At 38.3% G+C, this 20,757-nt stretch overlaps 1 protein-coding gene across 4 annotated transcripts in view; it reads right to left on the reverse strand.

Annotated features, from left to right (window-relative positions):
- ANKS1B (ankyrin repeat and sterile alpha motif domain containing 1B) overlaps positions 1-20,757 on the reverse strand; it is a 396,936-nt gene that overhangs the window by 246,711 nt on the left and 129,468 nt on the right. For all 4 annotated transcript variants that reach the window (XM_060777255.2, XM_067469140.1, XM_067469138.1 and 1 more), the window contains 2 exons: positions 18,439-19,010; positions 16,933-17,005 (listed from right to left, as the gene is read on the reverse strand). In XM_060777255.2, the coding sequence (XP_060633238.2) occupies positions 16,933-17,005; positions 18,439-19,010 (645 nt within the window). The remainder of the gene's footprint in view (positions 1-16,932; positions 17,006-18,438; positions 19,011-20,757) is intronic.

Here is a 20,757-nt window from a genome sequence, read left to right on the forward strand (position 1 = left end):
TCCGGGATATACTTATGGCACCTACAGATGAGGATTCATTTGAGAGATTCTCTGGGGATGATGGGTCACAGAGTGGGGAAAACGGGATGACACCGTGGATTGGACTAAGGTAAAGGAAGTGCAAGCTATTTGTGCAGAGCCAACATCTAGTGATACATTTATTGAATTCTCTGAGAGTGAAGACTGGCAATTGGGGAATCCAACTGAGTCTTGGGGGATCTAAGTCTTGACAGGAGATGGAGAAGATGGAGGGATGGGCGCAGAACTTCACGCGAAGAGTTGGGAGCAGGTGCAAGTGATAATCATGGGGCGGTGGTCAGTCCATCTTTTCATGATGACGTGTAGATAAAAGTGGGTTCAGGAATGAGGGATCTTTGCAGAAGGCAAGGTGTTGGTAAATGCTCATGCATTGGGTATTAGCTGGACTTGTCGCTGCCTGTTTCGTGTTCAGCATTGGTTTGGGATCTGCAGGTTACTGTTCCCGATCGTGTGTGCTTTCGACTCGGATTGGATTCTCGTGAGTGTGGATTTCTCCCTTCCTGGACCTTGGGCTGGCTTGACTACGATGCTGCTTCTGTGGACTCTGGAGCTTTGCTATTTCGGATTTCCTTTGCTACCCTGGACTTCGCCTGACTATGCTCCTCTCCCTGCGGCTTCACTGCTTTTGTTTACCAGTTGCATGCTGTGCCTTCTTTGTGTGATCTCGGGGTACTGTGTTTGATTCGGTTCTTTTTATCTGGTTAATCCGGATTATATTTCTGTTTACCTTTTGAACCAGGTCTGGTTTTACATTTGAGTTTTGACCAGAGGCATTGAGTTTAAGTGTCTCTGTGTCCTTTTCCTTTGCTTCAATAAACTATTTTGGAACTAACTCTGAGTCTGGCCCTTTAAGGCGTCTGTGATTCCGACAGTGGATGTCTGCTTTTAGTATCCCATGGAATCCTGAACACAGATTTCTCAGATTTCAGTTGTGAACTAGTTGTTCAACTAGTAGTACATATAGTTACATAACCGGTTGCATGACCACTTTTACAAGCAGTAGCACAACTAACTGCACAACCCATAGCTTTGCTTAAATATAACAAGAACAAATGCATTACTGTTTGTACAGCTGAAAAAACACACACAATGGAACTCTTTAGCTATTCCTCTCAGTTAAAAAAATCCAGATGTCATTTTTCCATTGAGTGTTTCCAATACTATCAAAGTGGAAACCTAAAGTTAGCATCTTACTATGGAAATATTAGCACTACATTTGTAATTTACACCAGTTACTTATAAAATTTTAAATACAGGATATGATTTAAAAGGTGTCTTTGGTATTTTAAGACAACTTTTAAAAAGACTACAAAAAGGGACAATTAAAAATAATTTCATAAATTAATGTTTTATTTTGAGAAAAACTCTAGTTATAGAAGGGCTATCCGAACTTCATATTTCACCAAATAGTATTATTGAAAGGACAATCTGGAAAGGAGATATCTTGTTTCATTCCTCATTGCCCTGACCTTGCTGGCCTATGATAAAGCACTGTTAGTCTGCCAACTATTCCAAACCTCACTGTACACATTTGCATTATCACTTAGGTTCAGCCTCTAGGAAAGAATCTCATTTTAGACACTGTGTACTTCAAATGACTTCCATCTAAGGCCTAAGGATGAGAAATATGCAACAGATATTTTCAGAAAAACAGATGTACAAGTATATCCCTCCCTTTCAATATGCAAATAATCACAATGTCCTCCCCAGGCACTGGAACAGATTCTAAATAGTAAGGAGACTAGATAACTCAGGAAAAAGCTTATTATGAAATGAAAACGATCAACAATGCAGCACTAAAAAAAATCCCAAGCACTGCAAAACAGGATTCACAGCAGAAACTTTATATTTTCATTCCCAATGGACACTAGTTTATCAAGTTAATCTTAACTACCACTACCTACCCTTGGCAATTCCCAGAGGGTGAGATGATACTCACTGCCTTAAATTCCCCCACTTCCTATTATTAATTTCCTTTGTCAAATTTCTGCACAGCCATATTACAATTATATTCCTAACCTCTTAAAATTATTTGTGTAAATATCCTGAATATCATATATGTTTGATATAGTGGAGAAAACGTGGAGGCAGTGACAAACTTTGTATTTCTAGGCACAAAGATTACTGCAGACACAGACCGCAGCCAGGAAATCAGAAGACATTTACTTCTTGGGAGGAGAATAACGGACAATTTCAATAAAACAGTGAAGAGTAGAAACATCACACTGGCAACAAAGATCCACATAGATAAAGCAATTGTATTCCCCATAGTAACCTATGGATGTGAGAACTGGACCATAAGGAGGGCTAAGCGAAGGAAGATAGACACTTGAACTGTGGTGTTGGAGGAAAATTCTGAGAGTGCCTTGAATCACAGGAAGATTCAACCAGTTCATACCCCAGGAAATAATGCCTAACCTCTCACTGGAGGGAAGGGTATTAGAGGCAAAGATCAAGTACTTTTGCCACAAAATGAGAAGACAGAAAGCTTGGAGAAGATAATGATGCTGGGGAAAATGAAAGGAATAAGGAAGAGGGGGAGACTAAGGGCAAGATGAATGGATGGTATCCTTGAAGTGACTGGCTTGACCTTGAAGGAGCTGGGAGTGGCGACTGCCAACAGGGAACTCTGGCATGCGCTGGTCCATGAGGTCATGAAGAGTTGGAAGTGACTGAACAAATAAACAGCAACAATAGCTGAGCAAATACTGTTAGTGGTCAGAATCATGCTGGAGACTTACATTTTCAAAAGGGGACTTACATCTGCAGGAATTAGAACTGGACAGTTCTGTAATGTCTGTTTCCATAAGGGGATGCTGTTATGTTACTACATAGCAGAACCTGCAGTATGCATGCTGTGCATCAGGACACTAGCTAGGGCTGCCAATTTGTCTGATGTGTATTGAGATACCTTGCTGATGTTCTGTAACAGAGCTTCACAGTTCATTCACAGGGTTTCTTAGCACCTTTGCTACATAGCTAAGTTTATGTAAAGTTATACGTATAGACCATCATAAAGGATTCTGGCCAATATTTTTACCCTACATTTTTTTGATCTCATCTTCTGCCTCTTCAGGAATTTCTTGATATATATGCCTCTTGGGTGACACACTTTACTCCTTATCCGTTTTTAGTATATAAATTGGAATTGACTCAGCAGATTTGTAAGCAGTTTTTGGATACAGATAAGGCTAAAGCTAATGTTAGTTCCAAGTAGAGAAGACTTAGTGAAACCAATGGAACTGGTGAAGTCACCACTTATTTGACTCTCATTAATTTTAATGAATATACTCTAGTTGTGAAGACTGGATTTTGTCTATCTTTTTTATCTGACAAAGGTTGCATTTTTCTGTCCATTTACTTGGGAATAAGCTCCACTAAAGAAAGCTGGATTCACTTGACTTTGGGGGAGTCACAGAAAGAATACTTTTTCATGGAATGGTCAGCGATCTCTTATAGACAAAGCTCAGTATTTCACAATCCACATTATTTGATAATAAGTAATATTGAAAAACATAGTGATATACAGTTATATATAAATAAGATGTCTGGACAAAAGGCTGTGTGACTATTTTCATAGAAGGGGAGTGGCCTCTGTCTGCCTTGAAATCCCTCAATGCCATCTTAACTAATGGAGCCCCCAGTGGCGCAATTGGTTAAACCAGGCATCCTCAAACTGTGGCCCTCCAGCTGTTTGGGCCTTCAACTCCCGGAATTCCTGACAATTGAACAAGCTCGTTAGGGCTTCTGGGAGTAGGAGGCACAAACAGCTGGAGGGCCACAGTTTGAGGATGCATGGGTTAACCAATTGCGCCACTGGGGGCTCCATTAGTTAAGATGGCATTGAGGGATTTCAAGGCAGACAGAGGCCACTCCCCTTCTATGAAAATAGTCACGCAGCCTTTTGTCCAGACATCTTATTTATATATAACTGTATATCACTATGTTTTTCAATATTACTTATTATCAATAATGTGGATTGTAAAATACTGAGCTTTGTCTATAAGAGATCGCTGACCATTCCATGAAAAAGTATTCATGGGTTAAACCCTTGTGCTGGCAGTACTAGTGACCGACAGGTTGGCGATTCAAATCTGAGGAGCGGGGTGAGCTCCCGGCTCAGCTCTAGCTTCCCATGAGGGGACATGAGAGAAGCATCCCACAGGATGGTAAAACATATGGACATCCCCTGGGCAACATCCTTGCAGACAGCCAATTCTTTCATACCAGAAGCAACTTGAAGTTTCTCGAGTTGCTCCTGACACGGACGCAAAAAAAAATCTTAACAACAGAGTAATGTCTGAGACAGAACCCAGGGCTATGAATCTAACAATATTATCCTCCCCCTCCCTCCTGTATGATTTTTAACATCTCCACCTGATAAAGAAGCCAGTGAAACTTCAAAATCTTGCAAAATATATCTTATGCTTTTAAGATGGCCAAATATAGATATTGCAGTTTTGTGAATTTTGTATCCTTTCTAATTTTGCTGCATGGCTCCCCTTGAATATATTTCCATATTTATTTGCTAGTATTGGTACTGAATCCATATGCTGACTTCCAATCTTTGCATTATGAATCACTATAAAGGTCAATCTTAATGTAAAGGTCACTCAATATAAAGATCAGTGATAAAAATAGGAATATTGTGAAAACCAGTTCTGGCCATTTTTCAGATTATGAAAAACTAAGTGCATCATTTCTCTTTAATGTTCTCACCATCTCTATTTGAAAATAGTTACATTATATTATCACTTTCCAAGGTAATGAGATAAATTAGAAATAAAGTATGTTTTCTAGATGTATAACAAATCATTGTGAAAGGAATCCTTATATCATTATGCCTGCATTTCAAATTAAAATGGTGTCTTAATTAAATATATTTTATTTGGCTTATATCCTTATAGAGCAGTGGTTCTTAACCTGTGGGCCACAGACCACCAGTGGGCTGCGAGGACGAAAATCTGGTCTGCAAGCCTCCTTCCTCTTTATTTATTTATTTTATTTTATTTCCACTCCTTTTGTGCCACCTTCACTCCTACCCTGTTGCTGACCAGCCCCGCGCCCTTTGATAGACCACATCAGCTCTAGATTATTAAATATGGTTTTGTCTGGGTGAGCAGATGGTGACTACTGAATGGCATATGTTTTGTATCGGAAACTAGAGTTGACGTGGTCTATCCAATGCAATTTTCTGAATCAGCACCCCAAATAACCAAACCAAATCCAAAGTTGACCAAAAATCAAATCATAACATTTTAGGTACTAATGTCCCTGGTCAAAGTGGCCCCTGGTCAAGAAAAGGTTGGGAACCATTGTTATAGAGGAAGGACATTAACAGCTTTGAAGGAGAATCAACTTGCTAAGGTCGCAATCATATGGCAACAAATAAAGAAAATAGCCAATATAACAGTACTTTCTCCTTTTAAAAAATCTTAAGTTTATTTGGGTTGAGGTCTAACTCATTTTCCTTAATGGGTAAGAGATGAAACCCTGGCTGTTAGAAAAAGCAACAAACAACACAATTAGCTGTGGGAGTATGTGACAACACTCTCAGTTATCATCTTGAGGATCGACTAACATTCATCTCGTAGGATCAAAGTTAAGAATATAGGGCAATGCATTTGAACACTTCTCAATATGGCTAAATATAGTTATTACACTAATTTCTTGCCTATCACCAACTTTATTAGTGCTGTGTGACTCACAACACACAATAATGAGATCCTTGTCATCTATACATTTATACAAAGAAAAGGCATCACATTATAACTCAATAATAAATTAAACCAAATTTAAAAGAAAACAGAGTTTACACAAAGATGTTTGCTGATTTCCCCCCTTAAAGTGTATATCCTAGCTCTGAAAGATTTTAATTCATTTTATTGTGATAAAAATACACATCTACCAACCTCTTTGTACTACTGTTCAAAGAGCATTGCATCTAACTTATTTCGTTCTCTCAGCTTCAAAGAACTGAGCAGAAGAATTACTGTGGTATAGCTTTGACAAGTACATAAAATGTTGCCTTCAATTAGACACTCTTTTTCTCTTTGTGACTGTGTGACTGTGTGTGTGTAACACATATACAAATGGGAACAAACCAACAAAAATGTCTACAGTGGAACCAACCGTCTATGAAATTCAAAGAACAGTAATACATTTGTAAGAGTTCTGCATTGAATATAAAGTAGGCAGTGTCTGTCTGTATACATGGCTCCCTGTACTGTACTATCCTCACCAGATGTCCTTCTCCGGGGTTTCCTGTCACCTGACGGATGGCAGACAGTTATCTAGGAGAAGATTTTTTCAGTGCTAGACCCTAAGCTTTGAAATGCTCTCTCAGGGCCCTTCCACACAGCCCTATATGCCAGAATATCAAGGCAGAAAATCCCACAATACCTCTGAGGAACTACCTCTGAGGATGTTTGCCATAGATGCAGGAGAAACGTCAGGAGAGAATGCCTCTAGACCATGGCCATATAGCTCAAAAAAACCTACAACAACCCAATCCCACAATATCTGCTTTGAACTGGGTTATCTGAATCCACACTCGGATAATGTGGGATTTTCTGCCTTGATATTCTGGGATATAGGGCTGTGTGGAAGGGCCCCCAGACAGAGTCACCTTAGCCCTTTCTCATATCTTTCTGATTCAAAGAGAATAACTTTTATTTTCCAAGCTTTAAAACTATTTAAATTTTATAGCATCCTTGTTTGATGGAGTACTCATTGTAATCTACTATCTCTTTTAATATCTTTTTAATGTTTCTTTGTAAGCTGCTGGGACAATGCATTTGAAGGACAGGGCATGCATTTAAATAAAGTAAAAATGTAACAATCAATTCACAAAAACAGTTGCTATGATAACCAAATCTTCCTTCTTTTGGCACCCTAATTTGACACCTGCAGTGAGAGTGAAATCCCCAATTTTAGAACCTACATAAATAGAATTAGATTTGCTAATTTTTTTTTCAACTATGCACAGTGGCACCTTCCTTTTCTGTTATTGAAAGGTGGTGACTTTGAAGCAATATGCTTAGTACTCTGTAGTAAGACTACTGCTGAGCTTTTATATAAATAATCCTCATTGTACCATCTATGACAGCAAGGTAAAAAGCATAAACTAGAGTTAGACTATCATCATCTACCAGTCTTAATTTATTTTGATGCCAAATTTGTTATCTACCAAACAGCCGCAACTTTTACTCTACTCAGAAGAATCAAAGGGTGATCAATTTCATATTTACTGTGAATATTTCAACTTAGAAATAACATTTTTAAAAATCCTTAGACAGTGCGTTCTGACTACAGTCATTCTCCTCCTTGATTCATTCGGCTACCAACTGTATTTTATGGTTCTCACCTACATCTATTTGTTGGTGAAGAAGTGTGTGTGTGTTTGTGAATATTAACGGAATAAGTAAAATCCAACCATTTAAGATTTTTAGACTAGAATCTGCCAAACTTCTGATTGCTGTGATAGATATAGATAATTTAGAAAAATATATGGTAGCAAGCATTTAGGGCCTCTATTTAAATACGTTGTAGACCAACTAACAAACAGATTAGTGCTTCTGTGATACTATTCAACTTCAAATTCCTGGGACTGGTTCCAGTTGACTTTTGCTGGCACTATATTCTTCACCAATTAAATGTAGAATCATAAAATAATAGAGCTGGAAGCGATCACATGGGCCATCTAGTCCAACCTGTCATGTAGGAACAGCACAATCAAAGTACCCCTGACAGATAGCCATCCAGCCTCTGTTTAAAAGTTTCCAAGGAAGGAGTTTCCACCATATCCCAAGGCAAAGAGTTCCACTGTTGAATAGCTCTTACAGTTAGGAAGTTCTTCCTAATGTCCAGGTGGAATCTCTTTTCCTGTAATTTGAAACTATTGCTCTGAATTCTAGTTTCTAGGGCAGCAGAAAACAGCCCTGCTCCCTCTTCCTTATGACACCCTTTCACAGATGTATACGTGGCTATCATATCTCCTTCAACCTTCTCTTCTGCAGGCTCAACATACCCAGCTCTTTAATATGCTCCTCATAGGACATGGTCTCCAGACTTTCATCATTTTATTTGCCCTCCTCTGGACACCTTCTAATTTGTCAATATCTCTTTTGTACTGTGGTGCCCAGAATTAGATACAATATTCCAAAGCAGAATAGAGAGGCAACATGGCTTCCCTTGATCTAGACATTATACTACTTTTGATGCAGCCCAAAATCTTATTGGCTTTTTTAGTTGTTGCATCACACTGTTAGCTCATGTTCAACTGATTGTACATGAAGACTCCAAGATCTTTTTCACATGGAATGTTGTCAAGCCAGGCATCACCCATCCTGTATCTTTGCATTTCATTTTTTCTGCTAAGTAGAATCATAGAATCATAGAATCATAGAATCAAAGAGTTGGAAGAGACCTCATGGGCCATCCAGTCCAACCCCCTGCCAAGAAGCAGGAATATTGCATTCAAATCACCCCTGACAGATGGCCATCCAGCCTCTGTTTAAAAGCTTCCAAAGAAGGAGCCTCCACCACACTCCGGGGCAGAGAGTTCCACTGCTGAACGGCTCTCACAGTCAGGAAGTTCTTCCTCATGTTCAGATGGAATCTCCTCTCTTGTAGTTTGAAGCCATTGTTCCGCGTCCTAGTCTCCAAGGAAGCAGAAAACAAGCTTGCTCCCTCCTCCCTGTGGCTTCCTCTCACATATTTATACATGGCTATCATATCTCCTCTCAGCCTTCTCTTCTTCAGGCTAAACATGCCCAGTTCCCTAAGCCGCTCCTCATAGGGCTTGTTCTCCAGACCCTTGATCATTTTAGTCGCCCTCCTCTGGACACATTCCAGCTTGTCAATATCTCTCTTGAATTGTGGCGCCCAGAATTGGACACAATATTCCAGGTGTGGTCTAACCAAAGCAGAATAGAGGGGTAGCATTACTTCCTTAGATCTAGACACTATGCTCCTCTTGATGCAGGCCAAAATCCCATTGGCTTTTTTTGCCGCCACATCACATTGTTGGCTCATGTTTAACTTGTTGTCCACGAGGACTCCAAGATCTTTTTCACACGTACTGCTCTCGAGCCAGGCGTCACCCATTCTGTATCTTTGCATTTCGTTTTTTCTGCCAAAGTGGAGTATCTTGCATTTGTCACTGTTGAACTTCATTTTGTTAGTTTTGGCCCATCTCTCTAATCTGTCAAGATCGTTTTGAATTCTGCTCCTGTCCTCTGGACTATTGGCTATCCCTCCCAATTTGGTGTCGTCTGCAAACTTGATGATCATGCCTTCTAGCCCTTCATCTAAGTCATTAATAAAGATGTTGAACAGGACCGGGCCCAGGACGGAACCCTGCGGCACTCCACTTGTCACTTCTTTCCAAGATGAAGAGGAAGCATTAGTGAGCACTCTCTGTGTTCGTCCACTTAACCAATTCCAGATCCACCTCACCGTAGTTTTGCCTAGCCCACATTGGACTAGTTTCCTTGCCAGAAGGTCATGGGGGACCTTGTCGAAGGCCTTACTGAAATGTAGTATCTTACATTTGTTCTTGTTGAAATTCGTTTTGTTAGTTTTGGCCCAGCTCTCTATCCTGTTAAGGTCATTTTGAATTCTGATCCTGTTCTCTGGAGTATTAGCTATCCCCCTTAATTTGGTGCCATCTGCAAACTTAATAAAAATGCCCTCTAAACCTTCATCCAAGTCATTAATAGAGCTATTGAACAGTACTGGGCCCAGTACTGAACCCTGTGGCACTCTGCTAGTTACTTCTTTCCTGAATGAAGTGGAAACGTTGGTGAGCATCCTTTGGGTTCAGTCATTTAACCAGTTACAGACCCACCTGACAGTAGCATTGCCTAGCCCACATTTGCACACTTTGCTTGCAAAAAGGTCATGGGGTACTTTGTCGAAAGCCTTACTGAAATCAGATATTCTACATCCACAGCATTCCCTACATTTACCAAGTTTGTAACTCTTTCAAAAGAAAAGGTAAGATTAGTCTGACATTACATGTTTTTGAGGAATCCATGCTGACTTTTAGTAATCACAGCATTCCTTTCTAAGTGATTGCAGACTGCTTCCTTAATGATCTGCTCCAGAATCTTTCCTAGTATTGATGTCAGGCTAACTGGACAGTAATTCTTTGGGTCCTCTTTTTTTCCCTGAAGAACAGAATCTGTCTCCAGGATTCCTGACTAAGCACATGTGAATATAGAGAGTATGTAGAAAAGGAGACAAGCCTGTCTCATCACCTCCCACAGAATTTTTTTTACAAGTGTAGGGTACACAATCAACCACCAAAATGGAAACCATATGCATTGTGGAGGTTGGAGAAAGAAAAACAATTATTCCTGGATGGATTTTGGAAGAAGCTTTCAAGTGGTCTCTAGAAGGTTCAAAATGTTTCTATTTACCTAAGCAAGGCTTACTAGATAAAAATATTGATGAAACATATTTAACTAACTCTCTCTCTCTCTCTCTTTTTGGTGGTATAGGAACCTAGCTTATTTTTGCCATGTTTCTCTCTGGCACCAATTTTTTCTCTTAAGACATAATACACAATAACACTTCTACTTCATTAACTGAGGTATACTCGTAGCATAAATGGAAATACAAAATATGGAGTAGCATACATTCTTGGCTATCAATTTATCATTATGGTGGCACATATTGGTATATTTCAGTGACATTGTGGAAATAATTTAGTGGTAATTGATATTTTAGATTATCTTATTTTAATGAAATAATACAACTGAAAAAAAAATAGAGATGGCATTAGTCATATAAAATTCTGAATTTTTCTCTGTGTTGATATCCTAACAGAAGCAGAATTCGCTCCACAACCATATTCTGTCATGACATTTGATTAGTAATGTACATTTATCTGTCTTTAGGAAAGGTTCACTAAAATATCAGCCATCTGTACTTCTATGTTATAAAATAATGATTAATCTTTAGTAAAATTAATTGGTTAAATAATTTAAATAAATTACTTGGATCAAACATCTGGGATTCAAAAATGAAAATAAAAACAGAAAACACAAAAATGACCCAAAAAACAACAGGTCAGCAATGTTTCTTTTTCCAAGTCTCTGGGAAGTCCTACATATGTGTAGTTCAGTAGGTTACCCAGAGGTGAGACAGGTGCTAAAATCTGAATATGACTCCTCCAAAGTAAGCATCGGTTAAGAGCTGATTTGATACAACTGATTTCCCAAAGTCATCTACAACTATTCTCTGAAGGAAAACTGCATATCAGGAATGCGGGAAGACACAAACCCCTTCACACACTATTACTGCCAAAATGAGGCCCCAGTGGCACAATGGGTTAAGCCCTTGTGCTGGCAGGACTGAAGACTGACAGGTCAGAGGTTCAAATCCAGGGAAAGCATGGATAAGCTCCCTCTGTCAGCTCCAGCTCCCCATGCAGGGACATGAGAGAAGCTTCCCACAAGGATGTTAAAACATCAAAACATCTGGGCAGAATTGTAGACGGCCAATTCTCTCACAGTTTCTCAAGTTGGTCTGACAAGAAAAAAACCCCCACCAAAATTGAGTGTCAACTGCAAACAGCTGTAAGGTTCAGGAGAACAGCAGAGTGTCCCCCAAAACTATTGAAATTCTGGTAGAGTTTAGAGCCTACAATGCCCTTTGTGTTTTGAAAAAGAAATTCACAGTACCAGCTTGAGTGCAAAAATTAACCATACTGCAGTTCTATAATAGTCAGCCGTGTACTATGTAAAGTACTGAATGCACTTCACATACATTATCTCAGTAATTGTTACATCAACTCTGTATGTCAGGCACACTGTCAGATTCTATCAATTAAGTCTATAGCTGAGAGCAATTGAGACTCAAAATGTGAGGATGTCAGTCAATAACTACAGGAAAATAGGGTTGAGAAGGAAGTGGTCTGCTCAAACTGTTGTCAATTTATAGTAATTATTTGAGGGGCAAGGATGCATGCTGTGAAGTCAAACACTCCTTCTCCCTGCATTGTACAAGAATGTATCAGGAAACAAAAATATAGAAAGACACTTTCTTTTTCCTGCTCCCTATAATCTGCAACTCTTCCTACTAGACTAACAAACCATTTTGCATTCCTGTCATATTGCAGTAATATTATGTTTGGGATCAGCAGCTCTCCATTGTAAGCAATGTCAAGGAAAGAAGAGAGGAAGCGAATTCAGAAAAAATGATGTGTGGCATAAAAGGAAAGCTAAGTAGTGGGGACTAAAAAGGAGCAGCAGCGGTTTGTTGGAGGGGGGAATGGAGTAATAGTGGAAACAGGAAAGTGTAGGGAGAGAATAATGAAAAGAGAGTTAGTTGCAGGACCTCTGACAGATGGAAAGGGAAAGGAAAGAAAAACAGAAAGACAGAAGGAGTTATCAATCAGATGGAGAGAAAGTACAGACTTTGTTTTTCCACATTAAGGTCTCCTTATAAAAGGTCCTGCATAATTAAAATGGATTTAATCTGGGCTCCAGAGCTCTGGAGCAAGCTGTTACTTTGGATTCCCTTCCTGATACTTCCTTCTCATCATTTATTTTTCCTTCAGATGGAAAAATGTATGTACTAGCTATAAGTATTTCAGAAATAGGGATCTATTTGACATCAGAATGTTAACATTTTATGAAGAGAGTTGAAGAAAATATTAACACTCATACAGTGATAACCTAGGTTCAGACTATTTTAAAAGATTTTTTTTCTATTTCTCTTGTCAGCAAATTCAGAAATTACATAATCAAGCATTATTTCTCTGAAAAGCTAATCTTTTGTGCATAGAACTGGTAACAATGATGGGGTGAATTGTAAAGTTGTGGATCTTGACTTATTTTTGATAAAGGGAAATTTAGGGAACATTTCCACAATTCACATTAGGAAATGGCAGAGTTAAATGAAGGCAGAGAACTACAGTAACAATAGGAACAGCTTCATCCGAGTCCTTATTAAAATTGCTTTTAAACTGCTATGTGCAGTCATCCCAAATCCATCATACAATTTCTAATAGATACTGAAGATAAAAAATGGCAGATCACTTGCATAGCTTGTTACTTAAGCTTTTACATATCTTGAGGAAGAAGGGTCCAGTCTTGTCAGGAATCTCAAGAAATCACACTGATTTTTTGTAGTCATAGAATCATAGAGTTGGAAGAGACCATGTGAGCCATCCAGTCCAACCCCCTCTCAAGAATAAGGAAAATCACATTCAAGGCACCCCTGGTAGATGACAATCCAGTCTCTGTTTAAAAGCCTCCAAAGAAGGAGCCCCCACCACATTCTGGGGCAGAGCTCCACTAATAAACAGCTCTCAGAGTTAGGAAGTTCTTCCTAATGTTCAGGTGGAATCTCCTTTCCTGTAGTTTGAAGCCAGGGCAGCAGAAAACAAGCTTGCTCCCTCCTCCCTATGGCTTCTTCGATGAATGACTTGTAGTCATTCATCTGCAGTCATTTTTTTCATCTGGGAAAATTAATTTGTGCCTTCAAGCTATCAGATATTTGATCTGAATATGTGGATCCCACTTGATTAATCAGTTTCTTTGTTTCTTCTTCAAATTCTGCAGTGAAGAGGGAAAATGCATTTCCATGCACCACAAACGTAGCGCCTGGGCCTGGTATTTGTAAAATCTTGTTACATAATTAAAATTGTGAAGGACCATTATATTGCCACAAAAATATTTTTATTTTCATTTCTGTGTTTTGGAGCACCAAAGGATTTGCTGTCAACTTTACTACTACTTTTCCTGTGGAATCTCTGGCAGTGTTTATTCAAATTTCCAAAATACAGTGAAATGATGATAAGTGTTTTTGTGCCATATTTTCTGCAGCATGATCTTGCTAATAACAGGCTTTTAAAGGTTTTTTTTTCTTAGCAGTGCTCAATACTATCACTGATTCTTTGCCTTATGTTCCTCAAGGGGTTGTTCTTAGGATAACATGGAATAGAAGGATACAATGTAAGCTACTCTGTACTCTTAAAAAAAGGAAAAGGGAAATAAATATGACAACAATGTTTGAATATGATTAGGCTGTATGATATTGACATGGGATTTCCCTGAAACCATACAGTGCATAGTAACCAGAGAAATACTACTTTATTGAACTGTTATAGTGTGCGCACACACACATTTGATGAACTTTGGCGAAGATTCTATAGGATCAATTTTTGCAATTTTACAAATAGTGGAAGTAAAGACAGAAATAACAAGAATAAAAGAGTAGGAAGAAAGGTGACTTCAATGAATCCATTCCCAGACACCTATTCCTCTAACAAATTTCTTCCAGAAAGTTTAAAGAGACCTTGGCAGATGCATTTATTGAAGCCACTGCCTCAGTTTGTTGACGTAAGCATTCAGAAGCCAGGCATTGAACAAATAAGCAACCTGGAACAATCTGTGATAAAAGTTTGCCCATGTCTAATATATATACACACATTATATATATAACATATAATATATAAACATTTCTTGGGGCTCCACGAGAAATGTTTGCTTCAAAAACGGCTCCGTGGCTGAAAAAGTTCGAGAACCCCTGATTTAAAGCATGGAACTGCTCACATGGTTCCATAATGAACATTATGAAAGCACTGACCTTTCACACAGTTTACTAAAACAAACATACTACTTGAACACCATTGTTTTTATCAGTGCTAGACTGATGTAAGAAAAAGGACATACTGAATGCCTCCAAATTTTGTGATGGTATTGCTTTCTATAATCAAAATAATCAAAAATATGGAGAAAGATTTCTTAAAGATACATGTTCCGAAAACTACCATGTAGGCTATCAATGATCAAGGGACAAACAACCAGCCATTTTAAAAAGTAACCTGCATCTTTAACAATGGATATTATTCATGTAGTAACAAGAAACAAAGTACACATGTTCTAACTAGGGCTTCCATTTCTAGCTCCTAGCCATTTAGAGTTCCAAGAGTGAATGAGTCATTTTTTACTTTTGAACTATTACCATATTAAGATATTTATGGAAACACTCAGCCAGATATGGAAGCCACACTCGGACTGTTGCGGAATGGCACAAGCTGCAGCAAAAGTAAAATTGTTATTGGCCCAGTGGCAATAGGAGACGGGAGGGAATGTTCTTGTTATTCAGAAAAAAAAACACCTTGTGAGCTGTAGGGCAGCTAGCAGGGGAGCTTTTTCACATGACAACAATGACTGTCTGTATTTCTCCAACTACTACTATATATCCTTGCAAAAATCACAGGGATGTAATTTGGAAGTAATTTTCTTCTTGAGGGAAGCAATGAGTAATTTTAGCATTTTTCTTCCCACTATGACAGGCTTTAAAAACCAAGTGGTTTTTTAAGCCTATTCACAATTTGCAACTTAGTTCCATGCAGAAATACTATCATCATAGAAAAAGCTGTTTCCTGTGCAAAAAATGTTTGGTTTTTTTTGTGCAAAAATAACATGTGAATTTTGTGCAGAATACATTCTGAATTGTGAAGATTCCCATCAGTCCAGGAATCTTCTCATTAGGATTTCTTGATACTCAAAAGTATTTTAAAATAATGTTTGAATATATTGTTGAAGGCTTTCATGGCTGGAATCACTGGGTTGTTGAAGGTTTTTCAGGCTATATGGCCATGTTCTAGAAGCATTCTCTCCTGACGTTTCACCTGCATCTATGACAAGCATCCTCAGAGGTTGTGAGGTCACAGTCTCACAAACTCTGAGGATGCTTGACATAGGTGCAGGTGAAACGTCAGGAGAGAATGCTTCTAGAACATGGTCACATAACCCGAAAAACCTACAACCCAATGTTTGAATATTTTCTGATATTGTTTCTACCCCCAGGCCAAAGTAGTAGTAGCAGCAGCAGCAGCAGCAGCAGCAGTACTTGCCATCATCATCATCATCATCATCATCTTTATGTATTCCCCGCATTTCTCCTTATGGGGACTTAAGGAGGTTAACACTCCACACTAGGCAAGTTTAAAAGGTAGAATACAAAAGTTAAAAAGCAATTAAAAAGCTCGGAAATGTTATGGAAGTGTAAATTATCAACAGGAATCCAATAGGTGTAACACACTTTATTGAACACAGCAAAATCTAGATCACCCACATTCAACCCAGCAGTGGTTATTTTACCCAATGTTTTTTCTTAATTGTTCTGTGAATTTCCAGCTCCTCTACCTAAGGACTTGGCATTATCCAAGGACTGTGAAATGATCGCCATATCATCATTCCTTTTACCATTGGCCAGTTGCAGAAAAAAAATGAACAGAAATACTTTCTCCTTGGAGATCTTTGCTGTTCTTAGTACATTCCTAATAATTCCCTTTCTCCTTCCCTCCCTTTCCTAGATTCTCACTACAGAAGAAAATTGTTGCTTTACTAATGAACACCCAACTGATGGAAATCACTGCATGTGCACATACACTGAAGTTTGCTCCCAAGAGTAAACAAATACAGCATAGGGGAATTGGGCACCTTGCATGAAACCTCATCAAAGTACTGTCAACCATCTAGAACCAGTTATGAACTCACTGGTTTTAGCAATCTGACCACTTTAGTAGTGGGCTTAGATGACACAGGCCCATCAGGACATGAATCTGCTCTCCCTTTGTATTTACAGCACCCATTTACATAATTAAGATGGAGACTCTGGAAACTAGTGCTCAACATTTAGAAACACAGGATTAATGAATCTGTCACATGAAAAGTAACAACCATAACATATTTTAAATTCTTATCTGCTTTAGAGGTTTAGTTTTTCTGTAGGTTGGTAAAATAATCAGCATCAGATTAACTCTAGTTGATGAAATGAAATTATTTCAAAACATCTGATATTTTTTACTATCGTCCCACCTTTCAAAACATGTATTAATTAAATAATCTGAAAGCAAAAAGAACTTACTTGGTACACCATTGCTAATCTCTCCCAGTCCCGTGATTATACCAGCATCTATGGAACTCATAATTTTATCAATCTTCAAGGAAAAGATAAGGAAAAGATTAAGTCTGACATTAAGCATTGTTAAATGTTTTTAAGCATGGAAGCAAAATATAGAATTTCGTTAAAGGATAATGGCATCACTGCAAACCATACACAGGAAAAATAATAATAAGAAGAAACCTTTTGAATGGTTTGCAGAGACCATGAAGAAGAAAGGCACTTCAACCTTGACTGCTTAAGTCTCATTCACTTTAAAATAGTTAAAATATTCATCATATATAATTCCAACCATATAGGAGTCATTTAATTGAATGTAAAGTGCTCCTAATTCAGATCTACAGCTTATATGAATAGAAAAAGTGAGTTGATTGACAAAATAAATAAAGTATTTTCTCTGATCAAAGATTTCACATTGTAAATAAATGCATACTTAATATAACACATGCTAATATTTTAATAGGCTCCATTCTTTTCTATTCTTATACAACGATTGCTAATAAAAAAGTATATATTCTTTACAGAAAGTGCATATGGACTATTTATTTATTTATTTTACAACATTTGTATCCCGCCCATATCAGCCTGAAGGTGACTCAGGGCAGCGTACAAGTCGGCAACAATTAGCTCAATTAACCTGGTTTCACCCAGAACCATTATGCCTGCATATTCTTCTGTTGTACTTTGTTATGGGTAAACTGGTAGATACAGTTGGCTTTTCCTGAAATAACAGAAAAGTACTTTTGTTTGTATTAAATTATATAATAGTAATAGTAGTAACAACGACAACAACTCTGGATAATTCCTTGAGTTTACAAACTGCTATGGAGGGTATTAGTAGGCTTTCACCTGAAAGCTGCAGCATGCCATAGATTACATCTAGATGACTGATTTCTTGATGGAGATAATATCCATTACGTATGTGACTTGGCAACAAAAACCTCTGAATTTGTTCTGTATATTTAGCAGGTATATGGCATATTATATTACAGATTCTTGGGGAGATACAGTCTGACTTTTAATTTTCCTAAAAAGCAAAGCACACTTTTGGGCATGTGCAAAGGCTTGCATATATGCATCCTTTTTGCACTTTCCTGGCAACAACTCCTGATGCCACATGAAAAATAAGTTTTGAAACTCTTGGCTTTACAACTTCATTTTGAAATATTTTTAAAGAATGCTAGTTTCAAGGGTGGCTTTCTGGAAATGACATGGAAAGCTACTGAGGGGAAAACACATATGTATGTGGACACACCATTAAAAGGTGCAATATGCACCGTGACCACAGAAAACAGTCTCTATACCTATTAGTGTCTTCTTTTCCCATTAAGCACAATATATCTACTGTGATTATGGTAAGAAGAAACCCAGGCAGGGATCTTTCTCAGCCCTTGCTACCTAAGGTCCTAACCCAACACAGTTTTAATATTTCATATATGAATCCCTGTATAAAAAAAGATAAAAACTTACTTCTTCCCACTCAGAAGTAAATGATGGTGTTCTTTCAGATGCTCCTTTAGAGTTTTCAGGGTCTGGTATAGATTCATTCCAATTTCTTCTTGCTTTTTGTTCAGTAGGTGGATAGGAAATAAGGTTAGAGTCAGATTTTGAAACATATTTGGATAAATGCATGTCAAGAAGAGTCTTTGGCAAAGATTTTATTCTTCCTAGCGTGCAAGCACGTTCCACAAACCCTGCAGCATTCACAATCCATTGATCCCCAGTTCTTGTAATGCCAGCCAGTGTTTTAGTTTCTCCTAGATTATTTTTTGAAAGAAATACAGTTCTGTTTGAAACAAGTGGTTTTTTCTTTTTAATTGGAGGGTCAGTGCTGCATTCTTGCTGTAACTGCATTGGATTCAAAATACTCAGGTTCAAGCTACTGTCATTATGTAATTCATCAGATGGGCTTGCTTTTCTGTATAGCTGAAGTGGATTATCAGGTGGGTCACAAGCAGGTGATGATCCATGAAGCAGACCAGCAAACTGCTCAGAAGGATAGGCTTCAAGATGCTCACTTTCAATTGATGTTTGCTGGGTTCCTGTAAAATATAGTATTCCTTTCAATTTACAATTTTAATCAAAAACTTCTCTACAATATAAACAGACATCTTTAACTGCAATGTGTCTTCAATATATTGGATTGGGTACATTGTGAAATGGGAACCACAGTGGTATGGTTGTTTGAGCGTTTGACTATGACTCTGGAGAGTTAATCCCTGCTCAATGATGGAAACTCACTGGGTGACCTTGGACAAATCACACACTATCAGCCTCAGAGGAAGAAATGTTGCCAAGAAAACCCTGTGATACGTTTGCCTTAGGGTTGTCATAAGTCAAAAATAACTTGAAGGCACACAAAACATATGATCATCCCAACAACACAGCCCAGAATATCATGTTTTAGACCTTATAAACCCCCCACTATAGTCAACACTATAGCCTTCTAAGACTTGAAAAACTAACTAATCTATTATGGCACAATATTTTTTGAATCTAAAGTCCACTTTTTCAGATGCACAAGTACAACTCTCATTTGGCAGATACATCTATGCAGACAGCTGAACAGAACTAATAGAGAATTGGATAACATTGATGAAATGGGCTTGAGTTGATTAATACTTACGCTGCAATGCAATTGCTAACCTTCAAGATACAACACTTCTCTGTGTATGAGAAACTATTAACATGCCCCCTCTAGAGTTTTCCCCAAAGCTAAGGAGGCCAAATGGCCCTCCTACACTGACCAAATAATGCATTTTGAAGCTGACTTGGCCAATATGCACTGCTGCAGGCATGTAAGGATTCAACCCAAAAATGTGCTGGAGCAGATGCCAGTGTACACCTGATCCAGAGCTAAATCGTCCCCACAAAATGTGGAGCACATTGTAGACACCTGCCCCTACTGAGGCACGGTAAAGAATCCTGAATGAGGGCTGCTAAAAAGCATCCCAAGGGAATAACTGGGCAGGAGTGGGCTAATCGACCGCCTGGAAGGGGGAATTGGTTACTTTCACTGCTAACTGTCACCCCCCCCCCCATGTGTATGTCTTCTGTATAATAATTTGCAGGAAATTGGGGGGGGGGGGGTCTGCAAAGTGGTTTGAAACCAGATTTCTTGGCAAATGTAATAAACTTCTTGGTCTCAAACCAGTTCCAAGCTGGATTGTAGTATCAGCACAGGAACATCCTAATAGGCCCAAGGCAAGCCAGTATTTATTTATTTAATTTATTTACAGTATTTATATACCGCCTTTCTCACCCCTGGGGGAACTCAAAGCGGTTTACCCATAAATAATGGCAAGATTCAATGCCTTACGTTGGGCACTAGGGCTGGGCAACCACGGAAAAATTTGTTTCTAAACTCGATTCGTTTTTAGGGGGTTTTTGCATTTCGATTTTTAAAAGAATTCTGAAATTTTCCTTAAAAAAAGTTCAAAATTTACGAAATTTCGGAAATTATGAAACAATTACGAAACAATTACTAATCGATTCGTTAATGGCGGGCGCGATCGCGCAATACGCTAAAAAAACTCTCTGCCTCTGTTGTTGACTGTTGGTGTGATAATTATATTTTTTTTCACTGATAAAACAAACAGCAACCCTAAAACTTGCACCAGACATGCGGAAATAATAACGAAACGATTTCGAAACGATTACGAAACGATTACGAAACGAATTGGAAAAATTCGTTTCGTTTTTTAGTTGCTCCTGAATGGTTCAATATCGCTTCATTATAAAAAAAAAATAACGAATTAATAACGAATTACGAAATTAACGAACAAAACC

This window comes from Anolis sagrei, chromosome 5 (genome assembly GCF_037176765.1).
Source record: "Anolis sagrei isolate rAnoSag1 chromosome 5, rAnoSag1.mat, whole genome shotgun sequence".
Lineage (NCBI taxonomy): Eukaryota > Metazoa > Chordata > Lepidosauria > Squamata > Dactyloidae > Anolis > Anolis sagrei.